Below are 14,571 nucleotides of genomic sequence, written 5' to 3'. Positions count from 1 at the left end.
TTTTTTTTTTCAGGGAGACTTTAGGAAAAAAAAAATAGAATAAAATGATTTTTTCAGGAAGAATTTAGAAACCAAATAAAATAAAATGATTTTTTCAGGGAGAATTTAGAAAACAAATAAAACAAAAAAAGGCTTTCTATGGCCCACTGAGTGAGAGATGACGCACACAGGAGTCAGGAGTGGCACACAAGCCCAGAGGCCAATATTTATCTCCCACTGATTGATGTAGTGATTTTTTCAGGTAGATTTTGGAACCCAAATCAAGCTAAAAAAATAATAGGCTTTCTATGGCCCACAATTGGAGAGAGAGAGAGAGATGGCACACCCAGGAGTCAAGACTGGCACACAAGCAGAAAGGGCAATATTAATCTCCCACTGATTTGTTTTTGTTTTTTTTTTTTCAGGGAGACTTTAGGAAAAAAAAAATAGAATAAAATGATTTTTTCAGGAAGAATTTAGAAACCAAATAAAATAAAATTATTTTTTCAGGGAGAATTTAGAAAACAAATAAAACAAAAAAAGGCTTTCTATGGCCCACTGAGTGAGAGATGACGCACACAGGAGTCAGGAGTGGCACACAAGCCCAGAGGCCAATATTTATCTCCCACTGATTTATGTAGTGATTTTTTCAGGTAGATTTTGGAACCCAAATCAAGCTAAAAAAAATAATAGGCTTTCTATGGCCCACAATTGGAGAGAGAGAGAAAGATGGCACACCCAGGAGTCAAGACTGGCACACAAGCAGAAAGGGCAATATTAATCTCCCACTGATTTGTTTTTTGTTTTTTTTTCAGGGAGACTTTAGGAAAAAAAAAATAGAATAAAATGATTTTTTCAGGAAGAATTTAGAAACCAAATAAAATAAAATGATTTTTTCAGGGAGAATTTAGAAAACAAATAAAACAAAAAAAGGCTTTCTATGGCCCACTGAGTGAGAGATGACGCACACAGGAGTCAGGAGTGGCACACAAGCCCAGAGGCCAATATTTATCTCCCACTGATTGATGTAGTGATTTTTTCAGGTAGATTTTGGAACCCAAATCAAGCTAAAAAAATAATAGGCTTTCTATGGCCCACAATTGGAGAGAGAGAGAGAGATGGCACACCCAGGAGTCAAGACTGGCACACAAGCAGAAAGGGCAATATTAATCTCCCACTGATTTGTTTTTTTTTTTTTTTTTTCAGGGAGACTTTAGGAAAAAAAAAATAGAATAAAATGATTTTTTCAGGAAGAATTTAGAAACCAAATAAAATAAAATGATTTTTTCAGGGAGAATTTAGAAAACAAATAAAACAAAAAAAGGCTTTCTATGGCCCACTGAGTGAGAGATGACGCACACAGGAGTCAGGAGTGGCACACAAGCCCAGAGGCCAATATTTATCTCCCACTTTTTTTTTTTTGTTCCAGGGAAAATTTATAAACCCAATAAAAAAAATAATAAATAGGCTTTCTATGGCCCACTATCTGAGAGACAGAGAGAGATGGCACGCTTAGGACTGGCACACAAGCCCAAAGGCCAATATTAATCTCCCTATTTTTTTTAAGGGAGAATTTATAAAACCAAAAAAAAATAAATAAATAGGCTTTCTATGGCCCACTATTTGTGAGAGAGATGGCACGCTCAGGACTGGCACACAAGCCCAGAGGCCAATATTAATCTCCCACTTTTTTTTTTTTTTCCAGGGAAAATTTATAAACCCAATAAAAAAAAAAATAAATGAATAGGCTTTCTATGGCCCACTATCTGAGAGAGAGAGATGGCACGCTTAGGACTGGCACACAAGCCCAAAGGCCAATATTAATCTCCCACTGATTGATTTATTGATTTTTTCAGGTAGAATTTAGAACCCAAATAAAGCAAAAAAAAAAAAAAAATGGGCTTTCTATGGCCCACTGAGTGAGTGATGATGCACACAGGAGTCAGGAGTGGCACACAAGCCCTGAGGCCAATATTTTTCTCCCACTGATTGATGTAGTGATTTTTTCAGGTAGATTTTAGAACCAAAATCAAGCAAAAAAATAAATAGGCTTTCTATGGCCCACTGAGTGAGTGATGATGCACACAGGAGTCAAGAGTGGCACACAAGCCCTGAGGCCAATATTTTTCTCCCACTGATTGATGTAGTGATTTTTTCAGGTAGATTTTATAACCCAAATCAAGCAAAAAAATAAATAGGCTTTCTATGGCCCACTGAGTGAGAGATGACACAGACAGGGATGGCACTCTAGCAGAAATGTCAATCTTAATCTCCCACAAAAAAAAAAACAGGGAGTGTCCTTCAATTACTATCTCCCTGCAGTAATCTCAGCCAGGTATGGCAGGCAGCAATAAGGAGTGGACTGATGCACAAATTAAATAAAAAGTGTGTACAAACCAAAAAGATAGCTGTGCAGAAAGGAAGGAACAAGAGGATTTGTGCTTTGAAAAAAGCAGTTGGTTTGCACAGCGGCGTACACACAGCAATGCAGCTATCAGGGAGCCTTCTAGGGCAGCCCAATGAGCTACAGCGCTGAGGGGGAAAAAAAAAAAAAATGTAGCTTCCACTGTCCCTGCACACCGAAGGTGGTGTTGGGCAGTGGAAATCGCTACAGCACAAGCGGTTTGGTGGTTAATGGACCCTGCCTAACGCTATCCTTGCTTCTGACGAAGCGGCAGCAACCTCTCCTTAAGCTCAGATCAGCAGCAGTAACATGGCGGTCGGCGGGAACTCCCCTTTATAGCCCCTGTGACGCCGCAGACAGCAAGCCAATCACTGCAATGCCCTTCTCTAAGATGGTGGGGACCAGGACCTATGTCATCACGCTGCCCACACTCTGCGTTTACCTTCATTGGCTGAGAAATGGCGCTTTTCGCGTCATTGAAACGCGACTTTGGCGCGAAAGTCGCGTACCGCATGGCCGACCCCGCACAGGGGTCGGATCGGGTTTCATGAAACCCGACTTTGCCAAAAGTCGGCGACTTTTGAAAATGAACGACCCGTTTCGCTCAACCCTACTCAGAAGGAGTGATGTCACTACTGTAAACTTCATTTTGTGTAACGTACAGCCTGAGTCAAGGACAATAGGGTTTATGGAAAAAAAGTGTAAAATATAGATAACTGTCTGGAATGCTGAGTAGAAACAGTTGGAAAGGCATAGCTGGAGAATCCTTAACTTTCTATCTAGATCTTCACCATTACTGAAATCTTATATGGCTTTTGGAAACCCACTTGCTCCAGGACTGTAACAAGGCTGTCACTGGTTTACCTCGACAGAGAGGAGCCAGAAGACCACAGCGTCTGATTTCTCCTTCTTCTGTACTGTTTTTTGAAGCTTTTCACCTTCATAGTAAATGGTGTAAATTTATCTTAGCAGTTCAGGGGTTAATCTGCTCAGTTGAGAGCTCCTGGAGCTGAGGCTCTCAGCTGTGCACTGTTAGCGTCTCCCAACTCCCATATAATATAGATTCCGGCTGGCACTCATTGTCAGAGTTAGCTTATGCTACATGGCTGGAGGTTGCTGGAGGTTTTGAGTGTGTGATAATTCCCTTTCTTATCCTATGTTGGTTTAACCCCATCCTCCACTCCTCTGTGCATTCTTCTGTTATCTGTGTTTGTATATTTGCATGTTTGGTATTTTTCGGTATCCCTGTTCATATTACCTTGTTAGACTGGTTGGTGTATTACGGTACACTACTACTCCCCTCTTCCCTGGGTGGGGGAAGGGTACAGACTGAGGGCAGATTCAGGAGTTAAGGCAAGGTCCCAGCATCTTCACCATCAGAAGTAATCCGGGGAACAGGGTGAGTTAGGGACAGGGAAGGAAGCCCTGGTCACGGGACACCCGACAACACAGTCATGACAAAAGGGTATGTATGACTTCTTATACACATGTTTGTCTATTTTTATGCAGTGCCTTTAAATAATGATAAATGATAGGATTATCAGTGGTATTAACATATGCCACACTGATTTATATTGGTTTGTGCTGTACATTTAAAACACCATCAAGCTAAGGCCTCAATCACTAGTCATGCTTGTGTCCATTTCATCACAACCCAAAATGATTCCAGACTCCCAAAATAATTAGAGACCCCAGACTAAACCCTTAGTATAAATTTAGGGACCAGTCATCAAAATAAGTACTAACCCTAGGTCTGAACCTAAAATACATCCTAATAATATATCATACCCAATAATACATAACCCAAAGTGCTTTCAGACCTCAGACAAACCTTTTGCCCCACACCTTTAATAGATCTTATGGCATGCAGTCTTTTTCATTCCTAGGTGCTAAATCCAACATTCTTACAATGTGATCAGGAAAGAAATATTTACGGTATTAAACTTAGTACCAGAAGTCAGACTGTGTCACATGCTTCATGTCCACTCTATTCACTGTCTATGGGGCTGCTGAAATAGTTGTGTGCCGTACTAAGTTTTCTGGATTTCCTCATTCATTGTCCCATAGAAACTGGATAGAGTTGAGTTTGAGCCTGTGCATCTCTGCTCCAATATAGATAGGAGAGATCCAGGTTTCCAAGATTCAGATCCCCATTGTTGGGATCGTAGGGGGCTCCAGTAGTTGGACTTCCAACAATCAGTAAGATATCCCCTATCATATACAGTAGTGTCCATCTTATGATTTTGGGAATAACCCTTGTGGTGTGCCTGGTGGTCGTGTGGTTAATGAGAGGTATGTGTCACAGGAATGGATGCTCCCTGCGATGCAACCCGGAGTTTTTTATCTTTAGTGCACAAAAGCACTAAAGATGCCGTTTAGTGCACCTGGGTCCAGGTTGCGGGTAGCTATGAGAGATGGTAGGGTCTGGCTACCCATATACCTCACCTCTGAGTGGGGATGCTCACTGCTCCCCTTTTCCCTGCAGGAGTTTGAGGACCTGCAGTGATGTCATGATCATGTGACCAGTGCATGTGATGTTACCTCATGTGTGGTTGTGGTTACAGGCTACCTAAATGGAGGTGTGTTTGGCACATGCGAGTGAGAGTTGTCTGGGAGTCTGTCAGCTTGGACAGACTTCCATGTGTCCAGGCTGGACACTACAGAGTGGCCTGTGTGCAGAGTCAGTGATGGCGCTGTGTTGGGGAGCTACTGACTTTCGGTGGGCCTGGACTGTCGGGAGTGCCCTGGTCACAAGGACAGTGATCCCCGTAAGGCAGTTCCCCAGAAGAGAGGACTGACAGGAGGTCAGTGTGTGGAGCAGGAGCTCCTGGAAGGTAACCTCAGACAAAGAGGTTGTAAGAAAGGCAGAGAGGTGTATCTACTATATGAACTGACTTATGTCCTATAATGTTTTGTGGATGCAATGAAATGGACTGTACTCTATCTGGTTTATGCTGAATTTAAATAAACCGGATTGCCTGCTTAAGTGGAAAACTGTGCCTGAATATCGCGGTCATGTGAGTGTTCCCTAAGACACGTAGTAGGCGAAACGCTACACCCTTTAATGATTTTTAGGAGATCCAATTTATTTCTCGTCATAGTCATACAGCTCTTCTAATGACCCTCCTTAATATGTACCACATGCTTACATGTCTTTGTGAACTTACTGTGGTTGTGTACGCAGCTTCAGGGTCATCTTCTAAAACTCTTGAAAGTCCAAAATCTGAAACTTTGCACACCAAGTTGCTGTTGACAAGGATATTCCTGGCAGCCAAATCCCGATGAACATACCCCATGTCAGATAGGTATCTCATCCCTGAGGCAATTCCTCGTAACATGCCAACCAACTGGATGACTGTAAAATGGCCATCGTGTTTCTGCACAGTAGAGAATAAAGAAAATCATGTTACAATATAGTAAAAACATTTACCGTATATCTTGTTTTACTATTGTAGAAAATCGTTAGTCAACCAAAAAAAACACATTAATCTAAGTATGTATAGTGAGTGGGTACCAAAGCAACTAAACCTAGAAAATAACATATAAACGCTCACACATAAATATAAATATGTTTTTATTAAATGTAAATATATATTATAAAATGTAAAAATTCATAAAATCAATGGGAAGCTACACAGAAAGACATACAGTCATGATCAAAAGTATTGACACCCCTGCAATTCTGTCAGATAATACTTATTTTCTTCCTGAAAATGATTGCAAACACAAATTATTTGGTATTATTATCTTCATTTAATTTGTCTTAAATGAAAAAACACAAAAGAGAATGAAGCAAAAAGCAAAACATTGATCATTTCACACAAAACTCCAAAAATGGGCCAGACAAAAGTATTGGCACCCTCAGCCTAAAACTTGGTTGCACAACCTTGAGCCAAAATAACTGTGACCAACCACTTCCGGTAACCATCAATTAGTTTTTTACAATGCTCTGCTGGAATTTTAGACCATTCTTCTTTGGCAAACTGCTCCAGGTCCCTGATATTTGAAGGGTGCCTTCTCCAAACTGCCATTTTTAGATCTCTCCACAGGTGTTCTATGGGATTCAGGTCTGGACTCATTGCTGTCCACCTTAGAAGTCTCCAGTGCTTTCTCTCAAATCATTTTCTAGTGCTTTTTGAAGTGTGTTTTGGGTCATTGTCCTACTGGAAGACCCACGACCTCTGAGGGAGACCCAGCTTTCTCACACTGGGCCCTACATTATGCTGCAAAATTTGTTGGTAGTCTTCAGACTTCATAATGCCATGCGCACGGTCAAGAAGTGCAGTGCCAGAGGCAGCAAAGCAACCCCAAAACATCAGGGAACCTCCGCCATGTTTAACTGTAGGGACCGTGTTCTTTTCTTTGAATGCCTCTTTTTTTCTCCTGTAAACTCTATGTTGATGCCTTTGCCAAAAAGCTCTACTTTTGTCTCATCTGACCAGAGAACATTCTTCCAAAACGTTTTAGGCTTTTTAGGGAAGTTTTGGCAAACTCCAGCCTGGCTTTTTTATGTCTCGGGGTAAGAAGTGGGGTCTTCCTGGATCTCCTACCATACAGTCCATTTCATTCCGACGCTGACGGATAGTACGGGTTGACACTGTCGTGCCCTCGGACTGCAGGGCAGCTTGAACTTGTTTGGATGTTAGTCGAGGTTCTTTATCCAACATCCGCACAATCTTGCATTGAAATCTCTTGTCAATTTTTCTTTTCTGTCCACATCTAGGGAGGTTAGCCACAGTGCCATGGGCTTTAAACTTCTTGATGACACTGCGCACGGTAGACACAGGAACATTCAGGTCTTTGGAGATGGACTTGTAGCCTTGAGATTGCTCATGCTTCCGCACAATTTGGCTTCTCAAGTCCTCAGACAGTTCTTTGGTCTTCTTTCTTTTCTTCATGCTCAATGTGGTACACACAAGGACACAGGACAGAGGTTGAGTCAACTTTAATCCATGTCAACTGGCTGCAAGTGTGATTTAGTTATTGCCAACACCTGTTAGGTGCCACAGGTAAGTTACAGGTGCTGTTAATTACACAAATTAGAGAAGCATCACATGATTTTTCGAACAGTGCCAATACTTTTGTCCGCCCTCTTTTTTATGTTTGGTGTAGAATTATATCCAATTTGGCTTTAGGACAATTCTTTTTGTGTTTTTTTCATTTAAGACAAATTAAATGAAGATAATAATACCAAATAATTTGTGTTTGCAATCATTTTCAGGAAGAAAATGAGTATTATCTGACAGAATTGCAGGGGTGTCAATACTTTTGGCCATGACTGTAAGCATTACATCAGATATGAGGCCACACTTTAAGGCAGGTCAATAGCATATGATATTGTGGTAAACGTTACATAGAAAATCACTGTATCTGTACTAATGACCAAGATTTACGTATTACACACCTATTCCAGGTCTGGGCTTTGCTCTCATCACCCTGGTCTGATCAACTCTGTTGTACTCATTTCGCAAATGGCCTGGCGTGCTCCCATGTGGCTGCCTAGACCTATATAAGACCCACCAAGACACACACTTGTGTCTTGGTACTAAGACTCTTAGTTTCATTTGGATTCTGTCTGCCCATGGCCTCCAGTGGTTCCATTACCTACTTCATATCCATATCTACTTTCTGGGTTCTGTCTGCCTGTGGCCTCCAGTGCTTACAGATCCTACCTCTATATCAATACCTGCTTTCCAGTGTAACCATGACAGATATGTATTATCTTCTCGTGGGACTGGTGAGGAGTATGACGGTTTATTATTTTGTCTTTTACAAGGGACATAGGCATCGGAGGATTATCTTCACGTGGGACAGGTGACGGATATGGTTGTTTATTATTTTGGGTCTTTTACAAGGGACATGGACATCAATGGATTAGGTGTAAAGGCGAGAATAACGTTGCTTTCTATTTTTATTTCAAATAAATAAGTTAGTGTCTTTATTTCAAATATAGAACTTTATTCTTAGTGTGTCTGTATTACAGTCATACTATGAGGTTAGTAATGGGTCTGTCTTATAGATACCTCTCTATTAATAACCGCTGGGTTGAGGTCAGCTGCCAATACAAAGCTGACATCAGCCCCAATACTATTACCCCACTTGCCACTGCACCAGGGCAAGTGGGAAGAGAGAGGCAAAGTGCGAGAATTAGTGCATCAAATGGATGTGCCATTTCTGGGATAGCCGAAAGCTGATGTTCTTAGTTTGTGAGGGCGCCAATAGCCACGGCTCCTTCCTAGGCTATTAATATCTGCCTGCAGCTGTCTGTTTAGCCTTTGCTGGTTATTGAATATAGGGGGAACTCCATATCATTTTTTGGGGGGTCTCCCCTATAATAACAAGTAAAGGCTAAGCAAACAGCTGTGAGCTTAATACCCTGGGAACCTTTATGGATATTGTCTCTTTTCCATAATATTGTCTCTGCTGATTATGAAAATTATGGGGGACCCCCATTTAGTTTTTTCAATTATTTTTTATTAACAAAAACATAAAGGTCAACTGAGTTCATAGCAGCTGTTTCCCTACCTTTCTAAGCTCCAGTACCGGACTGATGAACGCCCGTGAGTCCGGCACTCCAGCACTCAACAGTCTGTCACTGCTACAGTGAGACCCGGTGGCTTGAACTCAGGTTACCAGAGTTCATAGCCACCAGGTGTCGGCAGCGCTGAGGCCCAGAAACTTCATGAGAAACTTTGAGGGACATTTTAAGGTTTCTGAAGTTTCCAGCTGCTGGAACACTTGGAGGCTGTGAACTAAGGTTACTTTGAGTGTGTATTTGTCGTTAATAAATAACAAAATAAGTGAAAAAAACGGGGTGAGGCCTCCCATAATTTTCATAAACAGCTGAGGGAAAGCCGACGGTTGGGGGTTGTGTTGTGAATTCTGTGGCAGAGCTCCCTCCTGTGGTCACAAGTGGTACTTCGGCTGATTCTCTCTGTGAGCTTCCATTGGTGGAGGAAAGTGGTACTGCGGCTTCTGAGTTTCCTTCCTCAGGTGATGTGGTGAAGTCGTTAGGTGCTGCTCTATTTAACTCCACCTAGTGCTTTGATCCTGGCCTCCAGTCAATGTTCTAGTATTGGACCTGTTTCCTCCTGGATCGTTCCTGTGGCCTGCTGCTCTGCATAGCTAAGTTCCGCTTTGCTATTTTGTTTGCTGTTTTTTTCTGTCCAGCTTGTCTATTTGTTTTTTTCCTGCTTGCTGGAAGCTCTGGGACGCAGAGGGTGTACCTCCGTGCCGTTAGTTCGGTACGGAGGGTCTTTTTGCCCCCTTTGCGTGGTTTTTGTAGGGTTTTGTGTTGACCGCAAAGTTACCTTTCCTATCCTCGCTCTGTTCAGAAAGTCGGGCCTCACTTTGCTAAATCTATTTCATCTCTACGTTTGTCTTTTCATCTTAACTCACAGTCATTATATGTGGGGGCTGCCTTTTCCTTTGGGGTATTTCTCTGAGGCAAGGTAGGCTTATTTTCTATCTTCAGGCTAGCTAGTTTCTCAGGCTGTGCCGAGTTGCATAGGGAGCGTTAGGCGCAATCCACGGCTGCCTCTAGTGTGGTTGGAGAGGATTAGGGATTGCGGTCAGCAGAGTTCCCACGTCTCAGAGCTCGTTCTATGTTTTTGGGTTATTGTCAGGTCACTGTATGTGCTCTGACCTCTATGTCCATTGTGGTACTGAATTACCTTATCATAACAGTACTGGAGGCCGAAAGTACTAATGATTCTCAATAGAGGGAAATAAGAAGTTCTGAGACCATTTTATTTTCTCTGCACTGTGTTTTGCCTTTTTTTTCCCCTAGACATTTGGGTGGCTCAGGACACAGGTGTAGCGATGGACATTAAAGGTCTGTCTTCATGTGTGGATCAGCTCACAGCAAGAGTACAAAATATTCAAGACTTTGTGGTTCAGAATTCTATGTTAGAACCGAGAATTCCTATTCCTGATTTGTTTTTTGGAGATAGAACTAAATTTCTGAGTTTCAAAAATAATTGTAAACTATTTCTGGCTTTGAAACCTCGCTCCTCTGGTGACCCAGTTCAACAAGTTAGGATCATTATTTCTTTTTTACGTGGCGACCCTCAGGACTGGGCATTTTCTCTTGCGTCAGGAGATCCTGCATTAAGTAATATCGATGCGTTTTTCTTGGCGCTCGGATTGCTGTACGATGAACCTAATTCAGTGGATCAGGCAGAGAAAAACTTGCTGGCTCTGTGTCAGGGTCAGGATGAAATAGAGGTATATTGTCAGAAATTTAGAAAGTGGTCCGTACTCACTCAATGGAATGAAGGTGCGCTCGCAGCTATTTTCAGAAAAGGTCTCTCTGAAGCCCTTAAGGATGTCATGGTGGGATTTCCTATGCCTGCTGGTCTGAATGAGTCTATGTCTTTGGCCATTCAGATCGGTCGACGCTTGCGTGAGCGTAAATCTGTGCACCATTTGGCGGTATTACCTGAGCTTAAACCTGAGCCTATGCAGTGCGATAGGACTTTGACCAGAGTTGAACGGCAAGAACACAGACGTCTGAATGGGCTGTGTTTCTACTGTGGTGATTCCACTCATGCTATCTCTGATTGTCCTAAGCGCACTAAGCGGTTCGCTAGGTCTGCCACCATTGGTACGGTACAGTCAAAATTTCTTCTGTCCGTTACCTTGATCTGCTCTTTGTCATCGTATTCTGTCATGGAATTTGTGGATTCAGGCGCTGCCCTGAATTTGATGGACTTGGAGTATGCTAAGCGTTGTGGGTTTTTCTTGGAGCCCTTGCAGTGTCCTATTCCATTGAGAGGAATTGATGCTATGCCTTTGGCCAAGAATAAGCCTCAGTACTGGACCCAGCTGACCATGTGCATGGCTCCTGCACATCAGGAGGTTATTCGCTTTCTGGTGTTGCATAATCTGCATGATGTGGTCGTGTTGGGGTTGCCATGGCTACAAGTCCATAATCCAGTATTAGATTGGAAATCCATGTCTGTGTCCAGCTGGGGTTGTCAGGGGGTACATGGAATTTCCCATTTCTGACTATTTCGTCATCCACCCCTTCTGAGGTTCCAGAGTTCTTGTCTGATTACCGGGATGTATTTGATGAGCCCAAGTCCGATACCCTACCTCCGCATAGGGATTGTGATTGTGCTATCGATTTGATTCCTGGTAGTAAATTCCCAAAAGGTTGACTGTTTAATTTATCTGTGCCTGAGCACGCCGCTATGCGGAGTTATGTGAAGGAGTCCTTGGAGAAGGGGCATATTCGCCCGTCATCGTCGCCATTAGAAGCAGGGTTCTTTTTTGTAGCCAAGAAGGATGGTTCACTGAGACCTTGTATAGATTACCGCCTTCTAAATAAGATCACGGTTAAATTTCAGTACCCCTTGCCGTTGTTATCTGATTTGTTTGCTCGGATTAAGGGGGCTAGTTGGTTCACCAAGATAGATCTTCGTGGTGCGTATAATCTTGTGCGTATTAAGCGAGGCGATGAATGGAAAACTGCATTTAATACGCCCGAGGGCCATTTTGAGTATCTAGTAATGCCATTCGGACTTGCCAATGCTCCATCAGTGTTTCAGTCCTTTATGCATGACATCTTCCGAGAGTACCTGGATAAATTCCTGATTGTGTACTTGGATGACATTTTGATCTTCTCGGATGATTGGGAGTCTCATGTGAAGCAGGTCAGAACGGTGTTTCAGGTCCTGCGTGCTAATTCTTTGTTTGTGAAGGGATCAAAGTGTCTCTTTGGTGTTCAGAAGGTTTCATTTTTGGGGTTCATCTTTTCCCCTTCTACTATCGAGATGGACCCTGTTAAGGTCCAAGCCATCCATGATTGGACTCAGCCGACATCTCTGAAAAGTCTGCAAAAGTTCCTGGGCTTTGCTAATTTTTATCGTCGCTTCATCTGCAATTTTTCTAGTATTGCTATACCATTGACCGATTTGACCAAGAAGGGTGCTGATGTGGTCAATTGGTCTTCTGCTGCTGTGGAAGCTTTTCAAGAGTTGAAGCGTCGTTTTTCTTCTGCCCCTGTGTTGTGTCAACCAGATGTTTCGCTTCCGTTCCAGGTCGAGGTTGATGCTTCTGAGATTGGAGCAGGGGCTGTTTTGTCGCAGAGAAGTTCTGATTGCTCGGTGATGAAACCATGCGCCTTCTTTTCCAGGAAGTTTTCGCCTGCTGAGCGAAATTATGATGTGGGCAATCGAGAGTTGCGGACCATGAAGTGGGCATTCGAGGAGTGGCGTCATTGGCTTGAAGGAGCTAAGCATCGCGTGGTGGTCTTGACTGATCATAAGAAATTGACTTATCTCGAGTCTGCCAAGCGGTTGAATCCTAGACAGGCTCGTTGGTCGCTGTTTTTTGCCCGTTTTGACTTTGTGATTTCGTACCTTCCGGGCTCTAAAAATGTGAAGGCGGATGCTCTGTCTAGGAGTTTTGTGCCCGACTCTCCGGGTTTATCTGAGCCGGCGGGTATCCTCAAAGAGGGAGTAATTGTGTCTGCCATCTCCCCTGATTTGCGGCGGGTGCTGCAAAAATTTCAGGCTAATAAACCTGATCGTTGCCCAGCGGAGAAACTGTTTGTCCCTGATAGGTGGACGAATAAAGTTATCTCTGAGGTTCATTGTTCGGTGTTGGCCGGTCATCCTGGAATCTTTGGTACTAGAGGGTTAGTGGCTAGATCCTTTTGGTGGCCATCTCTGTCGCGGGATGTGCGTTCTTTTGTAAAGTCCTGTGGGATTTGTGCTCGGGCTAAGCCCTGCTGTTCTCGTGCCAGTGGGTTGCTTTTGCCCTTGCCGGTGCCGAAGAGGCCTTGGACACATATCTCTATGGATTTTATTTCAGATCTTCCCGTCTCTCAAAAGATGTCAGTCATTTGGGTGGTCTGTGATCGCTTCTCTAAGATGGTCCATTTGGTACCCTTGTCTAAATTACCTTCCTCCTCTGATTTGGTGCCATTGTTCTTCCAGCATGTGGTTCGTTTACATGGCATTCCAGAGAATATCGTTTCTGACAGAGGTTCCCAGTTTGTTTCGAGGTTTTGGCGAGCCTTTTGTGGTAGGATGGGCATTTACTTGTCTTTTTCCTCGGCTTTCCATCCTCAGACTAATGGCCAGACCGAACGAACCAATCAGACCTTGGAAACATATCTGAGATGCTTTGTTTCTGCTGATCAGGATGACTGGGTGTCCTTTTTGCCTTTGGCTGAGTTCGCCCTTAATAATCGGGCCAGCTCGGCTACCTTGGTTTCGCCGTTTTTCTGCAACTCTGGGTTCCATCCTCGTTTCTCTTCAGGGCAGGTTGAGTCTTTGGACTGTCCTGGTGTGGATACTGTGGTGGACAGGTTGCAGCAGATTTGAACTCATGTAGTGGACAATTTGACCTTGTCCCAGGAGAAGGCTCAACGTTTCGCTAATTGCAGACGCTGTGTGGGTCCCCGACTTCGTGTTGGGGATTTGGTTTGGTTATCTTCTCGTCATATTCCTATGAAGGTTTCCTCTCCTAAGTTTAAACCTCGTTTCATTGGTCCGTATAGGATTTCTGAGGTTCTTAATCCTGTGTCTTTTCGTCTGACCCTTCCAGATTCTTTTTCCATACATAACGTATTCCATAGGTTATTGTTGCGGAGATACGTGGCACCTATGGTTCCATCTGTTGATCCTCCTGCCCCGGTTTTGGTGGAGGGGGAGTTGGAGTATATTGTGGAGAAGATTTTGGATTCTCGTGTTTCAAGACGGAAACTCCAGTATCTGGTTAAGTGGAAGGGTTATGCTCAGGAAGATAATTCCTGGGTCTTTGCCTCTGATGTCCATGCTCCCGATCTTGTTCGTGCCTTTCATATGGCTCATCCTGGTCGTCCTGGGGGCTCTGGTGAGGGTTCGGTGACCCCTCCTCAAGGGGGGGGGTACTGTTGTGAATTCTGTGGCAGAGCTCCCTCCTGTGTTCACAAGTGGTACTTCGGCTGATTCTCTCTGTGAGCTTCCGTTGGTGGAGGAAAGTGGTACTGCGGCTTCTGAGTTTCCTTCCTCAGGTGATGTGGTGAAGTCGTTAGGTGCTGCTCTATTTAACTCCACCTAGTGCTTTGATCCTGGCCTCCAGTCAATGTTCTAGTATTGGACCTGTTTCCTCCTGGATTGTTCCTGTGGCCTGCTGCTCTGCATAGCTAAGTTCCGCTTTGCTATTTTGTTTGCTGTTTTTTTCTGTCCAGCTTGTCT

General features: G+C 43.4%; 1 protein-coding gene across 2 annotated transcripts in view; it reads right to left on the bottom strand.

The window, feature by feature from the left end:
• The window catches only part of EPHA6 (EPH receptor A6), a 1,249,313-nt gene that overhangs the window by 107,994 nt on the left and 1,126,748 nt on the right, over window positions 1-14,571 (bottom strand). For both annotated transcript variants that reach the window (XM_069760991.1, XM_069760992.1), the window contains one exon: window positions 5,551-5,760. In XM_069760991.1, coding sequence (XP_069617092.1) covers window positions 5,551-5,760 — 210 coding nt within the window. The remainder of the gene's footprint in view (window positions 1-5,550; window positions 5,761-14,571) is intronic.

The sequence above is a fragment of the Ranitomeya imitator genome, chromosome 3 (assembly GCF_032444005.1).
Source record: "Ranitomeya imitator isolate aRanImi1 chromosome 3, aRanImi1.pri, whole genome shotgun sequence".
Taxonomy (NCBI): domain Eukaryota; kingdom Metazoa; phylum Chordata; class Amphibia; order Anura; family Dendrobatidae; genus Ranitomeya; species Ranitomeya imitator.
This window is presented reverse-complemented; position numbering and strand designations above follow the sequence as displayed.